The sequence below is a fragment of the Bufo bufo genome, chromosome 3 (genome assembly GCF_905171765.1).
Source record: "Bufo bufo chromosome 3, aBufBuf1.1, whole genome shotgun sequence".
Lineage (NCBI taxonomy): Eukaryota > Metazoa > Chordata > Amphibia > Anura > Bufonidae > Bufo > Bufo bufo.
In genome coordinates this window covers 643454416-643471390 of record NC_053391.1, presented here as the reverse complement: position 1 = coordinate 643471390, position 16975 = coordinate 643454416, and the positions used below count along the sequence as shown (strand labels likewise).

At 45.4% G+C, this 16975-nt stretch overlaps 1 protein-coding gene across 1 annotated transcript; it reads right to left on the bottom strand.

Annotated features, from left to right (window-relative positions):
• Positions 1 to 9803: 9803 nt before the first annotated feature.
• Positions 9804 to 10597, bottom strand: LOC120994001 (protein kinase C delta type-like). Its single transcript, XM_040422461.1, has 3 exons — positions 10524 to 10597; positions 10193 to 10394; positions 9804 to 10070 (listed from the first exon to the last, which is right to left on the bottom strand). Exons 1-3 carry the CDS (start codon positions 10595 to 10597, stop codon positions 9804 to 9806), a joined length of 543 nt encoding a protein of 180 aa, XP_040278395.1.
• Positions 10598 to 16975: the final 6378 nt, after the last annotated feature.

The window sequence follows — 16975 nt, the reverse complement described above, 5'->3', positions numbered from 1 at the left end:
ATAGCGGCAGGACGGATCCAACAGGCTGAACAGCCTGTCGGATCCGTCCTGCCGCAAGTGTGAAACTACCCTAAGTTCTGCTCCTTATTGAAGGTTGCTGTACTCGCAGTAGATGGTTCCACTGTGGGCGGTCTGGTGGTTGCAGAGGCACTACTGTGGCAGGCACCAGGCTAGTCTGGACTGGGAGTCTGATGGGAGTGACTTGTAAAAGTTAGATGAGAGAGAAAAGTCTGAGTGCACTCAGACTTTTCTCTCTCATCTAACTGAAGACGCATGGTAAGGCCCCATTCACACATCCGTAAGTGTTTTGCGGATCCACGGGCCCGTGGATCCGCAAAACACTGACATCAGTAATGTGCGATCCGTAATTTGCGGACCGCACATTGCCGACACTGCATAGAATATGCCTACTTTTGTCCGCAGTTGCGGACAATAGTAGGACATGTTCTATTTTTTTTCGGGAACGGAATTGCGGACCCGGAAGTGCGGGTCCGCAACCCTGTGTCCAGGCAGCACATCGTGCGGCTCCATAGAAATTAATGGGTCCGCAATTCCGTTCAGCAAAATGCGGAACAGAATTGCGGACGTGTGAATGGGGCCTTATTGGTAGGTGCCAGACCAGAGGTGACAACTCCAGACCCCAGAATCTGCTCTGCACCCCTATAGTATATGAAGTGGCACTGCCTTGGGGTGCCCCATTACAGGACCAATGATCCAGCTTCCAGCCCGTTACTCTCCTGGGGCAGAGGGCTGGTCTGGTGGTGGCAGGCAGTACTGTGGGACTTGTAAAAGTTACTCTGGAGTCCGGATTAATTGGGTCCTGGATCATGGTCCTGTAATGGGGCACTCCACCTACCATGTCGTCTTATGCAACTGCGGCATATGGCGGTTGATATAAGTGGTTCCGCAGATTGTGTGCGGACCACAAATACAAATGTTTGAATGAGGGAGGCCTTACAAATAGAAAATCCACATGAATTTCTGTCCGGATTTCTGTGTTTTCTGCACTAATTCCACGTGTTACTTTCTGTTTTTTGTTGCAGATTTTCGTGGATCTCAGACAAACGTTGAAAATGGTGAAAAGAGCACAAAGAATTGGCTGCAGATTTCACAATCCAGGTGAATTACCGCTCAGAAATAAAAAAAAAATTGTACAATTGCAAAGAGCAGGACACTGGGTCATTGGGAATGCTTTGCAGTGTAGAATCCTCTGGAAATTGATAAAAGTTCTTTGCAATCCACAGGGCAAAAGTTAATTGTAATCCAAAGGGTTAAAATATTTAATAGCAGCAACAGGCTATCAAGTAACCTGAGAAAGGGGATAAAACAGTTAACTTGAAAGTGAAGAGGTTAAGTGGGGGGAGTCCTAACTGACATGACCATCTGGATGAGGACAAACAATGGCAACCTGAAACAAAACGGTTAAAAGCACACAAAATGCCAAACAGGTCCTCACCCGTCAGGTAGCAGTCCACGGAGTGGCTCCCAAAACAATGTCACTTGTTGGTTTTCTTTATGATGGGGACACCTTACAGGTAGGTGTCCAGCTCATCGTCGCTACTAGAGCTGCTGAAGTGCATTAGAGGTTGCTCTAGCCTCTGCTGGTAGCTGAGGGTAGTGTTGGTAGTGGTGCGCCACTGCTTTCTACCGGTTGTGGTAGGGATAGGCTGTGCCGACAGCCTGGAAAATGCTGCAGTAGCTTGCCGCAGACCGGAATCCACAGCCGGTGCGGGAAGGGGCAGAACTTCTGGTTGCAGAGGCTCAGGTAGACCTGGAGCAGATTGTGAAGACTGCTTCCAGGGCAGCATGTAAGGCGGCATAAAGCATGGCTGTACTTTAGGGTTGAAGGTTAATACGCTATTGTTTATCTGTCCCACCCGCAGGGTTGGTGGCGGTGACAGGTCCCGTATTAGTGGTGCCGGTGCAGGCTGTACCTTTTCTCTGAAAAGTAAGCGACCATCCGGGGTTTCTTGTAGGCATCTGGTCCTGCCCGCAGAGCCTGGATCCTCTTGCCAGGACTCTGGGGTAATGGCAGGGGAAAGTGGTTTATGCAGTAGGTTGACTCCAGCGGCAAAGAGTCCCTGCATGGACCGCATGGGGGTGTATTCTACCTGGTCCCCTACATAAAGGTTATGCCTTTCCTGGGGTAGATAGTGCCGTTTTACTGAGCGGCGGCCCACAAAGACTTCAGTCCCTGAGTGGTTGTCCTGCAGGAATCCTACACCCCGTTCTACAGAGAACCATAATACAGTTCCTGTACGCCGGGTCAGTTTGGGGTCTCCTGACTGGGGGCTGTCGAGGACCTGCTTTACCCACTCTTCAATGGCCGACTTATACTCCCAGGCCGTCTTGGCAAACGCGGTAATCTCATGGGGTACCTCAGGATTCAGGCTGCTTAACTGGCTGTAGCTGGGCGGCGGAGTGGAATCACCAGCCGCCTCCGCCGCACCAGTCGGTGGCAGTGGCTTTGCGGGCCTGAGGCTGATGGCAGGTTTTGGAGTCCCAGGACGTGGCGGGGGAACGGGCACGGACCGGCCCGAGGCCTCAGGGAGCGCGGCAGCTCATACCTGAAGTTGCAGCCGGGCGGCCGATTCCGGTACTTTCTGCTGGGCTTCTCGGGATTCAGGCGCCATCTGGGTCACTGGCTTCTCCACAGCTGATGCAGCGACGTCAGCGGCGTCCTCCGCGGGAACAGTCTCAACGTCGACCTCCATCTGGCGTGGCACGTCACCTTCCGCGGGGGCACTTGACAAGGTGGAGGAATCCACGGCCTCCGAGAACTCCATCAGGTCAGGGCCTTGTGCAGAAGGAACCGGGACCTCAGAGATGCTCGGTAAGGTTGGCGGTCTTGCTCTCATTGGCAGGGAGGAATCCACAGCCTCTGGGATAGCAGCGAATACGGAGGGCCCAGTCTTCTGGACGATCTGGGAAACTTGTATCTTAGGTGGACGCTCCTCATAGACGGCTTCTCCACAAATCACCATCTGGATCCACCGAGGTTGAGGAAGCGCCATCTTGATGTCTTCTTCCCTTCGGCAGATAGCAGGTTCTGAGGGCGCAGCCCAGGGGGTGGAGACTTTATCACCTCGGTCCGCAATAGAAAGTTCATGGTGGGCAGTCTCTATTTTTCCTGCTCCTGAAGGGGCGTATTCGACATCTTCGTGCCTTTCTTGAGGGGGTGTTGCTAATTTTTCCCGTTTCTGGGGGGCGTAAACAGCATTTTCGCGGTCTTGAGAGGGCGTTCCTTTGTCTTTGGGCATGAAGATGAAGCGCCATTTTAAACGAATATGGCGAATTCTACAATATCGAATTAACACCTTGAATGCTGTAGCGCACGTCCAGCGCTTTCTGGTACAACAATACAAGTAAGAAAGTCACTTTTCAGCGATCTTTGCACAATCTTCAGCCCTTATTATACTGTGAAACATGCGGTTTTAAGTCCGTTTTTTAGCGCACAATTGGATGCAGTTCTGTTGTTAGGGATGGACACACAATTCAATCCAATCCTGTTCGTGACGCCACTTGATGCAATGAGCAGGACACTGGGTCAGTGGGAATGCTATGCAGTGGGTCAGTTTATATGTGTATAAGTTTGTGACGCCAGTTGCAGCTTGCGCAGGTACTGTAGCAGGACCCTTTAAGATGTTATGAGCTCACGTACCAGGTGAGGAATGCCAGAGGGGGATAATGTCTCTGTATAGTAGATATGGTAGTGTCAACGGTGTCTCCTACCTGTGGTACGGCTGGACTCCTGTATCCCGCTCACATGCAGCAAAATTGAGTGTGGTTAATAGGAGTAACTGAGGAATGATGGAATTCCACACAGATAATAGGGTCCAACTTATCTTTACTTGGTGGTATGATATGCAGCTTTGATCCATACAAGTTACAGCGTTAGTCTAGAGTCCCAGCAGGTTTTGGCAATATGTGGCAGGAATTTATATGTATTCTGCATCTGATCATACGCCTATTAGAATCTGGCAGGTATCTATCTTCTGCTCTGTCTTTAGTCTGCTTAGTTTGGGTCTGACTAGCCGGTGAGGTAATTATCTTCTCTTTGTCTTAGGATCTTCACTTGCAGGACTGCTCGCATAGTATGGTGGTTTCTTCCTGGAGATCTATACGTCTTGTGAAGGGCTGCTTTCCTGGTCTACCAGCTGAGGTAAGGGACTCAGGCTGGGAAGGTTGATCTGGGGCCTCAGCCGAGGCTTGGATCCTTGGTTGGGGTCCCTGTTTCTGGGAGCTCCTGCTAACACAGCCTACCCCAGCATGGGGGTGGCTCACACTGCCTAGAACTTTCCTTCCTCCCCCTGAAGTAGGATGTGGGAACATTCCACTCCTCCTCAGAAAGGGGGGGAGCTAGCCTGGAATGGTCTATTCCAGTCTAGATATATTAACTAACCATGGTCTGCTTACATATTGCTGCCACCTACTGGTGTACATTGAGAATTACAGCAAATATACACTGCTCAAAAAAATAAAGGGAACACAAAAATAACACATCCTAGATCTGAATTAATTAAATATTTTTCTGAAATACTTTGTTTTTTACATAGTTGAATGTGCTGACAACAAAATCACACAAGAAAAAATAATGGAAATCAAATTTTTTAACCCATGGAGGTCTGGATTTGGAGTCACACTCAAAATTAAAGTGGAAAAACACACTACAGGCTGATCCAACTTTGATGTAATGTCCTTAAAACAAGTCAAAATGAGGCTCAGTAGTGTGTGTGGCCTCCACGTGCCTGTATGACCTCCCTACAATACCTGTGCATGCTCCTGATGAGGTGGCGGACGGTCTCCTGAGGGATCTCCTCCCAGACCTGGACTAAAGCATCTGCCAACTCCTGGACAGTCTGTGGTGCAACGTGATGTTGGTGGATAGAGCGAGACATGATGTCCCAGATGTGCTCAATTGGATTCAGGTCTGGGGAACGGGCGGGCCAGTCCATAGCATCGATGCCTTTGTCTTGCAGGAACTGCTGACACACTCCAGCCACATGAGGTCTAGCATTGTCTTGCATTAGGAGGAACCCAGGGCCAACCGCACCAGCATATGGTCTCACAAGGGGTCTGAGGATCTCATCTGGGTACCTAATGGCAGTCCGGCTACCTCTGGCGAGCACATGGAGGGCTGTGCGGCCCTCCAAAGAAATGCCACCCCACACCATTACTGACCCAATGCCAAACCGGTCATGCTGGAGGATGTTGCAGGCAGCAGAACGTTCTCCACGGCGTCTCCAGACTCTGTCACATCTGTCACGTGCTCAGTGTGAACCTGCTTTCATCTGTGAAGAGCACAGGGCGCCAGTGGCGAATTTGCCAATCTTGGTGTTCTCTGGCAAATGCCAAACGTCCTGCACGGTGTTGGGCTGTAAGCACAACCCCCACCTGTGGACGTCGGGCCCTCATATCACCCTCATGGAGTCTGTTTCTGACCGTTTGAGCAGACACATGCACATTTGTGGCCTGCTGGAGGTCATTTTGCAGGGCTCTGGCAGTGCTCCTCCTGTTCCTCCTTGCACAAAGGCGGAGGTAGCGGTCCTGCTGCTGGGTTGTTGCCCTCCTACGGCCTCCTCCCCGTCTCCTGATGTACTGGCCTGTCTCCTGGTAGCGACTCCATGCTCTGGACACTACGCTGACAGACACAGCAAACCTTCTTGCCACAGCTCGCATTGATGTGCCATCCTGGATAAGCTGCACTATCTGAGCCACTTGTGTGGGTTGTAGACTCCGTCTCATGCTACCACTAGAGTGAAAGCACCGCCAGCATTCAAAAGTGACCAAAACATCAGCCAGGAAGCATAGGAACTGAAAAGTGGTCTGTGGTTACCACCTGCAGAACCACTCCTTTATTGGGGGTGTCTTGCTAATTGCCTATAATTTCCACCTGTTGTCTATTCCATTTGCAAAACAGCATGTGAAATTGATTGTCACTCAGTGTTGCTTCCTAAGTGGACAGTTTGATTTTACAGAAGTGTGATTGACTTGGAGTTACATTGTGTTGTTTAAGTGTTCCCTTTATTTTTTTGAGCAGTGTACAATACAGGCCTAGAAAATGCACATTATGAAGAGAGCGATGCAAACTTATACCAGATGACAATATGCATATACCTAACATGTTGTAGCGAAGAGTTTAGTGACCTACTTCAGGATGTTACACAATCGGTTTGGAAAATATTATTTACTTTGCTTAGGCCTCTTTCACATTTGCGTTGTTGGGATCCGGCGTGCACTTCCGTTGCCGGAGGTGCCCGCCCGATCCGGAAAAACGCAAGTGTACTGAAAGCATTTGAAGACGGAGCCGTCTTCAAAATGCTTTCAGTGTTACTATGGCACCCAGGACGCTATTAAAGTCCTGGATGCCATAGTAGGAGCGGGGAGCGGGGGAGCAGTATACTTACAGTCCGTGCGGCTCCCGGGGCGCTCCAGAATGACGTCAGAGCGCCCCATGCGCATGGATGACGTGATCCATGCGCTTGGGGCGCCCTGACGTCACTCTTGAGCGCCCGGGGAGCCGCACGGACGGTAAGTATACCGCTCCCCGCTACACTTTACCATGGCTGCCAGGACTTTAGCGTCCCGGCAGCCATGGTAACCACTCTGAAAAAGCTAAATGTCGGGTCTGGCAATGCGCCGAAACGACATTTAGCTTAAGGCCGGATCCGGATCAATGCCTTTCAATGGGCATTAATCCCGGATCCGGCCTTGCGGCAAGTCTTCAGGATTTTTGGCCGGAGCAAAAAGCTCAGCATGCTGCGGTATTTTCTCCGGCCAAAAAACGTTCCGTTCCGGAACTGAAGACATCCTGATGCATTCTGAACGGATTTCTCTCCATTCAGAATGCATTAGGATAAAACTGATCAGGATTCTTCCGGCATAGAGCCCCGACGACGGAACTCTATGCCGGAAGAAAAGAACGCAGGTGTGAAAGAGCCCTTATAAGGTAGGGGGTATGTCCATGTGCTGAAACGTCTTAATTGGCTGTCCTGTACCACCTGATGGATGTGTCATGGGTAAAAGTTCTTCACAATGTAAAAGAATATCGGGGGCGCGAATATCTCCATATATTTGCATGTTTGGCAAATCGCGAAACACGCAAACTTCGCCGCGAAACGACCGCCCAGGCGAACCGCAAGGCAATCTCTAGTCACCATATGTTGCTGCTGGTAAGGCATGGTGCACCCCAATGGGAAATAACTCCAGAGAGTCAATGTTTGCAGTAAACCAGTGTGCTTCTTTACTGGAGGAACTCAGTACAAGTCAACACATGCAAAGCACAGAACTGACTTCTTCGGTCTGAGACTTTAGCTAGCTGTCTCCCCCCCCCCCCCCCCCCCCCCCCCGCTCCTCTCTGTCTCTCTCAGGGTTTGTGGCTCAGTCGTCAAGCCGGTTCTCTGAAGTCCTGGATCCTGTTTTTGGGGAATTGGGAACTATATATTCACAAATTCACCTTCGGATTTACTTGGTTTTCGGGAGACGCTGTACGGATTTACTCAGCTGGAGTGTAAAATATCCGTAACACTGAGGATACTGGATTTCTGTGTAACATCAGCTGGTCCATTGCAAGTATGACCTGTCCTGAACTGTTTGCATTTTAATTCTTCAGTAAAGAAACCTGTTAGGCTGGTGGTCTGAGTCCACCGCTGTCCTGCTGTCCCGCGCAGGTGCAGGCGTTGCTCCGCACTCCCTTTGTGTATTGGGTCTAGTACTCTGGGAACTTCGTTCAGCACTGCCATAGTAAATCCTTCCCTTTTGCTCCCTGTCCAGCTGATGACTAAGGAGCTGATCAGCCTCCCTATTTAGCTGGGCTTTGGATCCACCCTCTTGCCCGAGCTTTGAGGTTTTCTAGTCTCTAGTAACCAGTGAAGGTGTAATCTTTTATATGACTACCTCTGCACTGTACTTTGACTGTTTACAAACCAGGGCAGACAGAATAGGGATCAAGCTGAGGTTAGGTGGCGTAGCCTATCTAACCTAAACGTTTATTTTTGTCTGCCGGTTTCTGAAAGTTTTTACGCTTTTTATTTAATGCTCTGATTTCAATGCTTCATCATGGGCTATAAAAGGGACAGACTGAGCAGAAACATCAGCTAAAAACTCGCATGGCTGATTTTAATATGGGAATGGATACTATAACCTCCTCTCTAGGGGTTTTATTTCTCAGATGGTTTTCCAATGTATTCAACTATAAGTACACAGTTCATCATGCCATGTCTTGACATGGATATCCAAGAAATGGCTTGAATATGTGGGCAGGGAGTCTGGGCCTTACAGCCTGTTTTAGACTCTGGGCAAACAAGACAGATTTGTAGCAGATCTTTTCTATGCAGCTTCTACACTGAACATCAGTAACAATATACAATTCAACGCATGCAACTGGGGAGTACCACCTAAAAAAGACAACATCTAATGAAAGTGCCTTCAGATTTCCCCCAACTACAGGATAAATAGCAATCCATAGTACAGTACATAGATGGCTCTTGCCCTAATATGCATGTGGGACTTGTTGGATAAAACATAAATAAGCTACAACCACATGATGGTGAATGGTACTGTTTATTGGTGGTAGATGTCCTTTTCTGTCCCTCTGTACCACTAGTGGATGGTGTGATCTCCACTGAGGGCAAAGTCTAACAAGTCGCCATTTTCTTGTCGATGTTAAGATCCATTGGCACGCAGGAAAGGAAAAACCCCCTGTGGAGGAAACCTCTAGGGAACCATGGCCTAAGGACCACCCTTCCCTTTGGGCACAAGAGGCAACTTGTCGACTAGAAGCGCTGGCGGTCAAGTCATTGATTCTTGGAAGAATCTTCATCGACTCCATAGCTTCTTGGCTGCATGCTAGACTGCAGGTCACAGCCCTCAGGTTACTTCTAGTGGCAGCTGGAAATGAAGCTGAGGAACAAGGACTGGTGTGGCACAGTACCGATGAGTAGTCAGGAGAGCAGATAGAGGTCAGAGTTTGGAATCTGAGGCTCATACAAGGACAGCAAGTGTTGGTTGGTTTTTCTGCTGTTTATGATGTCAGCAAGAGGCTCTGCTGGAACATGATGTTTTTCAGCCACTGATCTACTGGGGACATCTGTATACAGAGTGGAGCTCTTTACTTCCAGTTTTTCATCTTCCTCCAGATCCTGCGGATGGTCTCTCTCACAAATCTGCCAAACGTTCTACCAAGAAAAAATTAAAACAGGTTGGAAATGAAATGAAATAGCCTTGAAAAATGGTAACCACCTTTAAGTTTGCTCTGTCCACCCATGAGCAGACTAAAAGCCAGTGAATGGAATCCACACTGCACAGATTCACAGGGAATCTCCAATAATCCCCATCTGTATTCCCCTCTCAGCTACAATGACTCACCTGCGTGGTCGTATGAAAGGTTCTTTAATTGGCTTTACGACCTGCCAGTTCTCATTGGCAAATGTGAATCCACAGAACAGTTGTTGATCTCTTTCAGCCATTGGTGACTTATTGGCTTCGGTGGAGGACAGGATGTCATCGATTTTTGTCAATGTCATCACTGGTGGCTATGGAGAGAACATACCAAAAGCGGTGTTGATAAAGAAGGAACACAATGGAACTGTACTACTAGCCACATCTTCTCTGGATCATTTACTTACTGGTCCTAGTTGGAATGGTGGACGAGCTCCTGCTCCCTCTATATCTGTCCAGTTGATTTCCATGAAAAACGGATGTTCCCTGATGTTATCTACCGCTACCTGGCGACTCTCTGGTGACTTGTTTAAGAGCTGGAAAAATGTAGAATAAAGACATTCATTCCATCACACGTTGCAATGCTATCCCTGATTTTCAATGTCCTCATTTTCATAATATTTAGCCGCTGTATTACTGCTATGTGTCTTTCTACTCACCCCCACTATAAGGTCTCTAGCTTGGGGGTTGAGGCCTTTTGGGTAGGTGGGAACATCATTGATCAGTGACTTTTCGATTGTTTCAGGCAGTATACCGGCATTGAATGGATATTTGCCAGTAGCCATCTCATATATCATCACACCAGCTGAGAACCAGTCCACTGCCGTGTTGTAGGGCTTCCGTAGAAGAATCTGTGAAAACATCCAGCAGACAATAAGAGTTAGAACATTGTCCAGGCCAGCAGAAGTCATGCAGCCGTCCAGCCCTGTAGAAAGAAACAGCTCAGTAGCATGTGCAGTCGATGATTCCTCACCTCAGGAGCCATGTATCTAAGAGTTCCGGCATATTCTGAGATCTTCTTATCCCCAAAGATGTTCATCACGGCAAGACCAAAATCGGCGATCTTCAAGTGACCGGCGCTGTTCATTAAGATATTGGCTGGTTTTATGTCCCTGTGTATGATGCCTCTGGTGTGGAGAAACTGCAGCCCACAGATGATCTCAGCTGCCATAAATCTGATGGCAAAAAGAAAGAAAGAATATCAACATTTCACCCACTAAACTACCAGACTAATAATGACACAAAGCTGCATGTTCCTGACAGCAATCGTCAGTTTTATCTAATATATCCATGTTCTGTCTTACCTGGTGACTGGAATGGTGAATAGGGCGTTGGCTCTCATGAGGACACTTAGATCTCCTCCGCTAAGAAACTCCATGATGAAGAAGGCATAGTCCTATGATAAAAGACAGAAAATATGATCCAGGTTTCTAAAATATTATAGTAAAGGTCCTGCAGCCTCCTCAGTTGGGATCGGTATAGCTAACCCACTGATCAAGCCTCGATAATGGATCAGACTCTTACCTTGGTCTGGAAGGTGGCATAAGCATGGGTAAACAATGGACTCTTCCCAGTCACCTCCAGGACCTGTCGCTCAATCAGGACAGTGTCTTTAAAGTCCTGAAGCAGGACCCTCTTCTTCACCAGCTTCACTGCCAGTTGTTGTTGGCAGGCGGGATGTGTGGCCAGCATGACCTGTAGGAGACAGAGCATTAGAACTGGAAGAAAGGCCTGTCTTGCCATGAGACCTGATGAGAAGACATGAAGCGTTGACATCCCTAGAGTGATATTACTGCGACACACATGACACACATGAGGAAGAAGTCCCAAGAATTCCTAATACTCACTTTACCATAACCACCCTCTCCAAGGATTTTATGGAAGGTGAAGCTTTCCAGTCCAGTCACAAGGATGGGGGCGTCTGCTGGGATTGTCCCTGGTGGAGACAGGAGAGATACCGTAAGATTTAATATTTCTATATTTTTGCCATTACAATACAATGTAACTACATTAGGGGGTAGCAAAGAAAGGAATTCATAATCTTGGTCATAATTAGGGTTCTCCAAAAGTGGAGAATTCCATGAATTCGTACATTAGGGGGTATTGGCTCTAGGAAACTTAGATCTGCACTCACCTGACAGCTGTTCCATGTCAGTATTGTAGGACATGCTGGGTCTGTCATCAGCTTTTTCCCCCATCTCTTCTCCCCTCTTCCTCTTTCTCTGGATACTCTCCTGTATAGGGCTTCCAGGTCTTTTTGAAGCCTTGATCATTTTTTCTTTGCCGCCATCATTTGCCCTCTCCGGTGTTACTATTCTCCTCCTCTTATTTGGCGGCTGAACTCTCCTCTTTCTCTTCCTCTTCCTTTTCTTTGGAAGATTCCTGGAAGTCTCCATATTCAGCCCCTAGATGTTATGTTAGGCTGAGGAAGGTCCTGTCTGCCTTCAGCACGTTCCGGGGTGACACTTGGAACGGTTTGGCTAACAGTCCTTCTTTTCTGGTCTTGTATTTAAAAAATTTGCCAAGCACTAGAAAAAGTCGCCTTCACCAGTCAAACGATGAAGAAATATGGCTGCCGTTCAGGTTGCAGAGTTCTAAACCTAACTGTTGCATGATGTCACAAAGGGTCCTGTGACATCACCATATTCTAAAGGTCACATGACATGACAGAGGGACCTGTGGCATCGTCAGCCAGGCTGACAGGCCTGCAATTATCAGCAGCTACAAAGTTCCATGCTTTTCTGCTATTTACCTATTCTCTCTATCATTTTAATCTTATTGGAAACAATATATCACCAAAGTAAAAACTTTCCTTAATACAGTTACCTTAACAATGCAACACAAGACAATTCAAGTGTAGTCACGCTTCTTGTCAGGGGCAATGACACATTGTATCCTTTAGAATGCCTCGTAGTCATCCATTAGTTCTTATGTCATTTACGCAAACTGCGATATTAATGGCCTATCCGACTTCTATGCAAAAGTGCAGGGCACTCCAGCTGGACCACCGGGTGGCTTTATTTACTGTTGGGCATTTTCATACGTATACAATATTATCTAATGACATTATAATCAAAATGAATGCTCATCTCATTGCCTTTAAGAATAAGATTCAGCCTGAACCAAAGTTTTGTTACATGGCTGAAAAAACCAAGATGAGTTCATGGCAAGTTCAGTTTATATGAAAAAATAATAATTGTTGAACATAAATGGACATTGTATTTTAAAAGTTAGTGCTGAAGATATGAGACCATCTGTTAAGGAGTAAGTCAACTCCCTAAAACATGGAGGGGACATGGTTACTTGATAAGGACTCATGTCCTTGGAGCACACCTGCTGTATGAGCTTCAATTTATATATTCATAATTATATATATATATCTCTGCATGGTATATTTAGTTTACAACATATGTTAATCAATAATTCACATAATGTGTTATCTATGTGTAACAATGTATCAATGATTTATATATATGTTATACCATGCATTTACCATTTAGAAGAAACAACTACAGAAACAAGTAAGTTTAAGTTAATTGGATTTCAAAACAATAGTTATTCATGGGAGTACATAAGTGAAATCTACAAGTTCCGATGCCCAGCATCAAAGCCGCTACATAAAATTTTCATCAAGTCAACCCATATTTCAAAAGATAAGAGAAGACAGTCAACTCCAACTAGTCCAGGATATAGGTAATTAAAAGTGTAAGGAAAAGACCTTCCTCAGTGATTTATGGTAGATAGGTCAAAAAGTTCATGTGAAAGTATTATTAGATATTTAATTTTAATGCTTAAAAAGTTGTTATATTCACCTACAGTACCGCAGTGCCATCTGGAGGCAGATGGGCAACATTATATTATTTCATTATTTGTCCTATGCCATATTAGGAGTTGAAATAACGTCATGAGGTTATTAGCATACGAATACACCCACCCTACCTGATTGGGAATCCCTAATCTAAAGGGGATGATTCTTAGATAAGGGGGGGAATAATTATTTGTGTGCGGAGTAGAAGGGAAGCGATCAAGAGAAAGAGAGAGGGAGGAGAGGAGAAGTTGAGGTGTATCAAGATGGAAGCCATAATGAGATGCGCTATGATGGACCACCCAGCTTTCCTAGGAGCAGAAGTGAGATTCCTGCTAGGACTTGGTAAGAGACACAGAAAATGATATTTCATTTTATTAAGACTAATTTGATAGTGTGGGTGAAATTATACCATCTAGATTGGCGAATAAATAAATGATTAAATAAATTGATCATCTCCATATTGAGATGTAGTCTTAGGATATTGTGAGTCTTCATTCTACCTGCAGAAGAATCTAGACTCATAATCTAGCAAAGCATTAAGTGATTGCTTTTATATATATATATTGATATTGATAGAACATTCTTCGCCAAGCTAAGTGATGGATTCCCACAAGGAAGATTTGTTTCAAATCCTTCCCATTTAAGATCCTAGATCCCTGTTATTTGTCTAAATAGTCTTACCAATTTTTTTATATGTGAAAATAGTCCAGGATGGGGCAAGGATACAGTTATCTCTTCTAAGTTATATCCTTGGATGGATTTGCCCATCTTGAAGTCATGTGATGTGTAGTTGGTTAAGGGGGCAGAATGTATTTAGCATTCTATATTGATGTCTAGGATTAGACATGCCCATCCTGATATCATGAGGTTTTCTCTGAACAGAAGTAATATATAACTTATGTTCCTACTTGATATCCTAACCTAATAATAGCTTGGTTATAATGTGACAAGTTATTTCCACTCACATGTATTGTTAAGCTTGTAATGCTTTATATTAACGCTATATATATTCATTTGCATGTATCATTGTGTTTATTTACTTATATATGTTTATAATTTTGTAACCAATAAATCTGCATATTTTTATACCTGTGTATTATTGTATAATGCAGAACTACATTTTATCATTAACGTCATCTCACGTCAAAAAGAGCTTATTTATCTGAGGAAATAGTCGGACTCAGATGTGAATTGTATCAATTAGGTTGTCTACAATTCACCAGGTCATGATTTTAAGAATTTATGACAATTTTTATAAATTTTATTTTTTTATGGTTAATTTTTTTTATGACCATAATTAATAATTCTTAATTGAATTATTACCACCCGACATTACCCAGGAACAGCACCATACATACGGTTGTGGCTGTGTGTGGTACTGCAGATCAGTCCCATGCACTTGAAAGAGATTGAGCTCTGTGAGCTACAGTATGTTACGCAACCAGAACCGAATTGAAGGTGCTGTTCCTGGGTAAACAATGAAGGGGACACAGGGTCCCCTCTTTCAGTTGATTGGATCGGACAGATCGAATTTGAAATCTGCTGCATGTCAGTTTATGCTGCAGTTTTCCCCAGCGGATTTCACCCTCTCAAATGGAGAGGGAAAAGTCCTCTGGCTTTTCCATGGAAAAAGCGCACATCGTACATGTGTTTTTTGTTGCTCGTTTTGTTGCATTTTTTTTAGCAGAACTGCCTGCTCCAATTTCTGGCAGGTGTGGATGTGAACGTACAATAAAAGCAAAGTGGATGAGATTTAATCAAATCCACACGCTGCAAAAAAGATTTCCACCCAGAAGAGAACATAAGGTTCTCTGCAGATTTCATCCATATAGGATGATATCCGTGGTAAATACGTAGCAAAAGCTATCTGAAATCCATGAGACCCTGCCTCTGCAGTGTCCCACTCACGTCACCGTGGGCACCGCAAACGTGCTTTTATCATGTATTAATGTCATGTGATATGCCTGTATTTTGTATTTTATCTCCTGTCATATTCTCCATGTCACAATGTGATTCTATATGCAAATATCCTTTACACAGGCCTAGTCAGGGTGCACTACACTTGTTACTCCACAAGATGGAGCAGTGTCAGTGTGTATATATAGCTTAGCTCAGACCAAAGTTAGGCAGTTAAGTTGTTAGCTGGTTGAGGTCAATCCAAAGCAGTTCAGATGAGCTCAGGTCAATCCAAGTGAGAGTTCAGTTGAAAGCAGTTCTCTCATGAGTCTACAAGAAAGAAACTGCAATGTAGCTGAATATCTGGAGGGAGGCATATTCCTAGCCTCTCTACTCTGTCCCTGTCGGCTCCACAGCCCAGGGCTAAGGCCTGCAATCATTCTACCTAGAGGTGAGCAATCCACTACTATAGATCGCTCTTCCAGGGTGACCAATGTCTAAACTGCATGCAGCCGAGTATTTAAGGAATTATCACGTTTATGCAAGACAAAGGATTAGCAAGATAGTCGTTACCTGAGGACTTATTAGGCACCTTTGTAGTAGGTGTAGGAGATGGCATGAAGCCTCCACATCTCCAGCTCAATTCCTGAGGACAGTTAGGCCAACTGTCAGAACAACATTGGAATAGAAGTTTCAGGATTCAGAAAAGCACCTTTAAACAAGGATTAGGATCAGGCCGGAGTTTTGACCAGTGTAAGACTTTCATTATTACAAGCCTAATCTGAGCAGTAGCTTTCTTATGTATAACAAGAGCCTGTACTTCATTGAGGATTTACATTTCCCTTTCCCCATATGTATGGGAGATTGTGCTTAATGCCGGATTATATCAAGAGACTGTTTTAATGCATTGGATGTGTTGTTACTAGAAGTCATCTTCAGTAAAGTTCCACTTTGAGTTTCATTCTGTTTGCCTCAGACTCAATTTCCTCTATTAACACTACAGTAAATGGTTGTACCTCCATACAAAAGGTACTGGCGTCACGACTACAAGGGACCTTGCCACTGGCACATTAATACAGAACACCTAGGGCACCTCAAACCACCATCTGGCCTGTGTCCCTTACACCAGAGTGTGCCCCAGAGAATCCTTGTGCCGTTCTCCTTTTCACTTTTATGCGAGCCTGCCCAGGGACGACCTAACCGTGAGTAACCAGAACTGTATTTTCCTCGGCCCACCTATTGCTCACGCCGTGACCTCACACATAATTCCCCTGCAAGGTGAATTACTGTAAAAAGCCATAGAAACAACTTGTGTTTTCTTTTTCTTTTCTAGGCAGTATGCTGTTGCCGGGTTTTGGAGTGGGCCCAATGCTACGCTGGGTCCTCTAAACACTGCCGAGGTGTCACCATTAGTGATGGACGAACATCTGCCGGGACGGTTCGCGAACGCCATCAAATGATCGCGAACCGCAAGTTTGCGGCGGGTCCCTGAAAAACCTTCAGCTCATATTTGCAGCCAAGAAATAATTACTAGAAGTGCACAAATAGTCCCACAACATGGACAGTGACATACCAGATGTATTATTCGAATTTGCAATCTCCATTTATTATTTTTTCAATGCGAAATATCGGCAATATAATGTTCGCGTGCGCACATGTGCAAATGCACTATATAGTACCCAAATGCACTATAAAGAAAGTATATTGGTATCTAACACCCCACTTCAATCAGTTTTTTTGGGGGACGACTGGTATATCACACCAGTAGAAATTATTTGTTCCAATAACGCTTGTCCCTCTATATACCTGCAGTATCGCAGCAGAACCGCACACAACTGCCGCACAATACAAATGCACTATAATATATTTTCTAACATAGAAAGCATATTATAACAATGTACAAGGAAGGCAATCCATTAGAATATACATAAAGATAAAACGTAACCTTTAATAATGTTACTATGAGGGTCCATTCACACGTCCGTAAGTGTTTTGCGGATCCGCAAAACATGGACAACGGCAATGTGCATTCTGTAATTTGCGGACCGCACA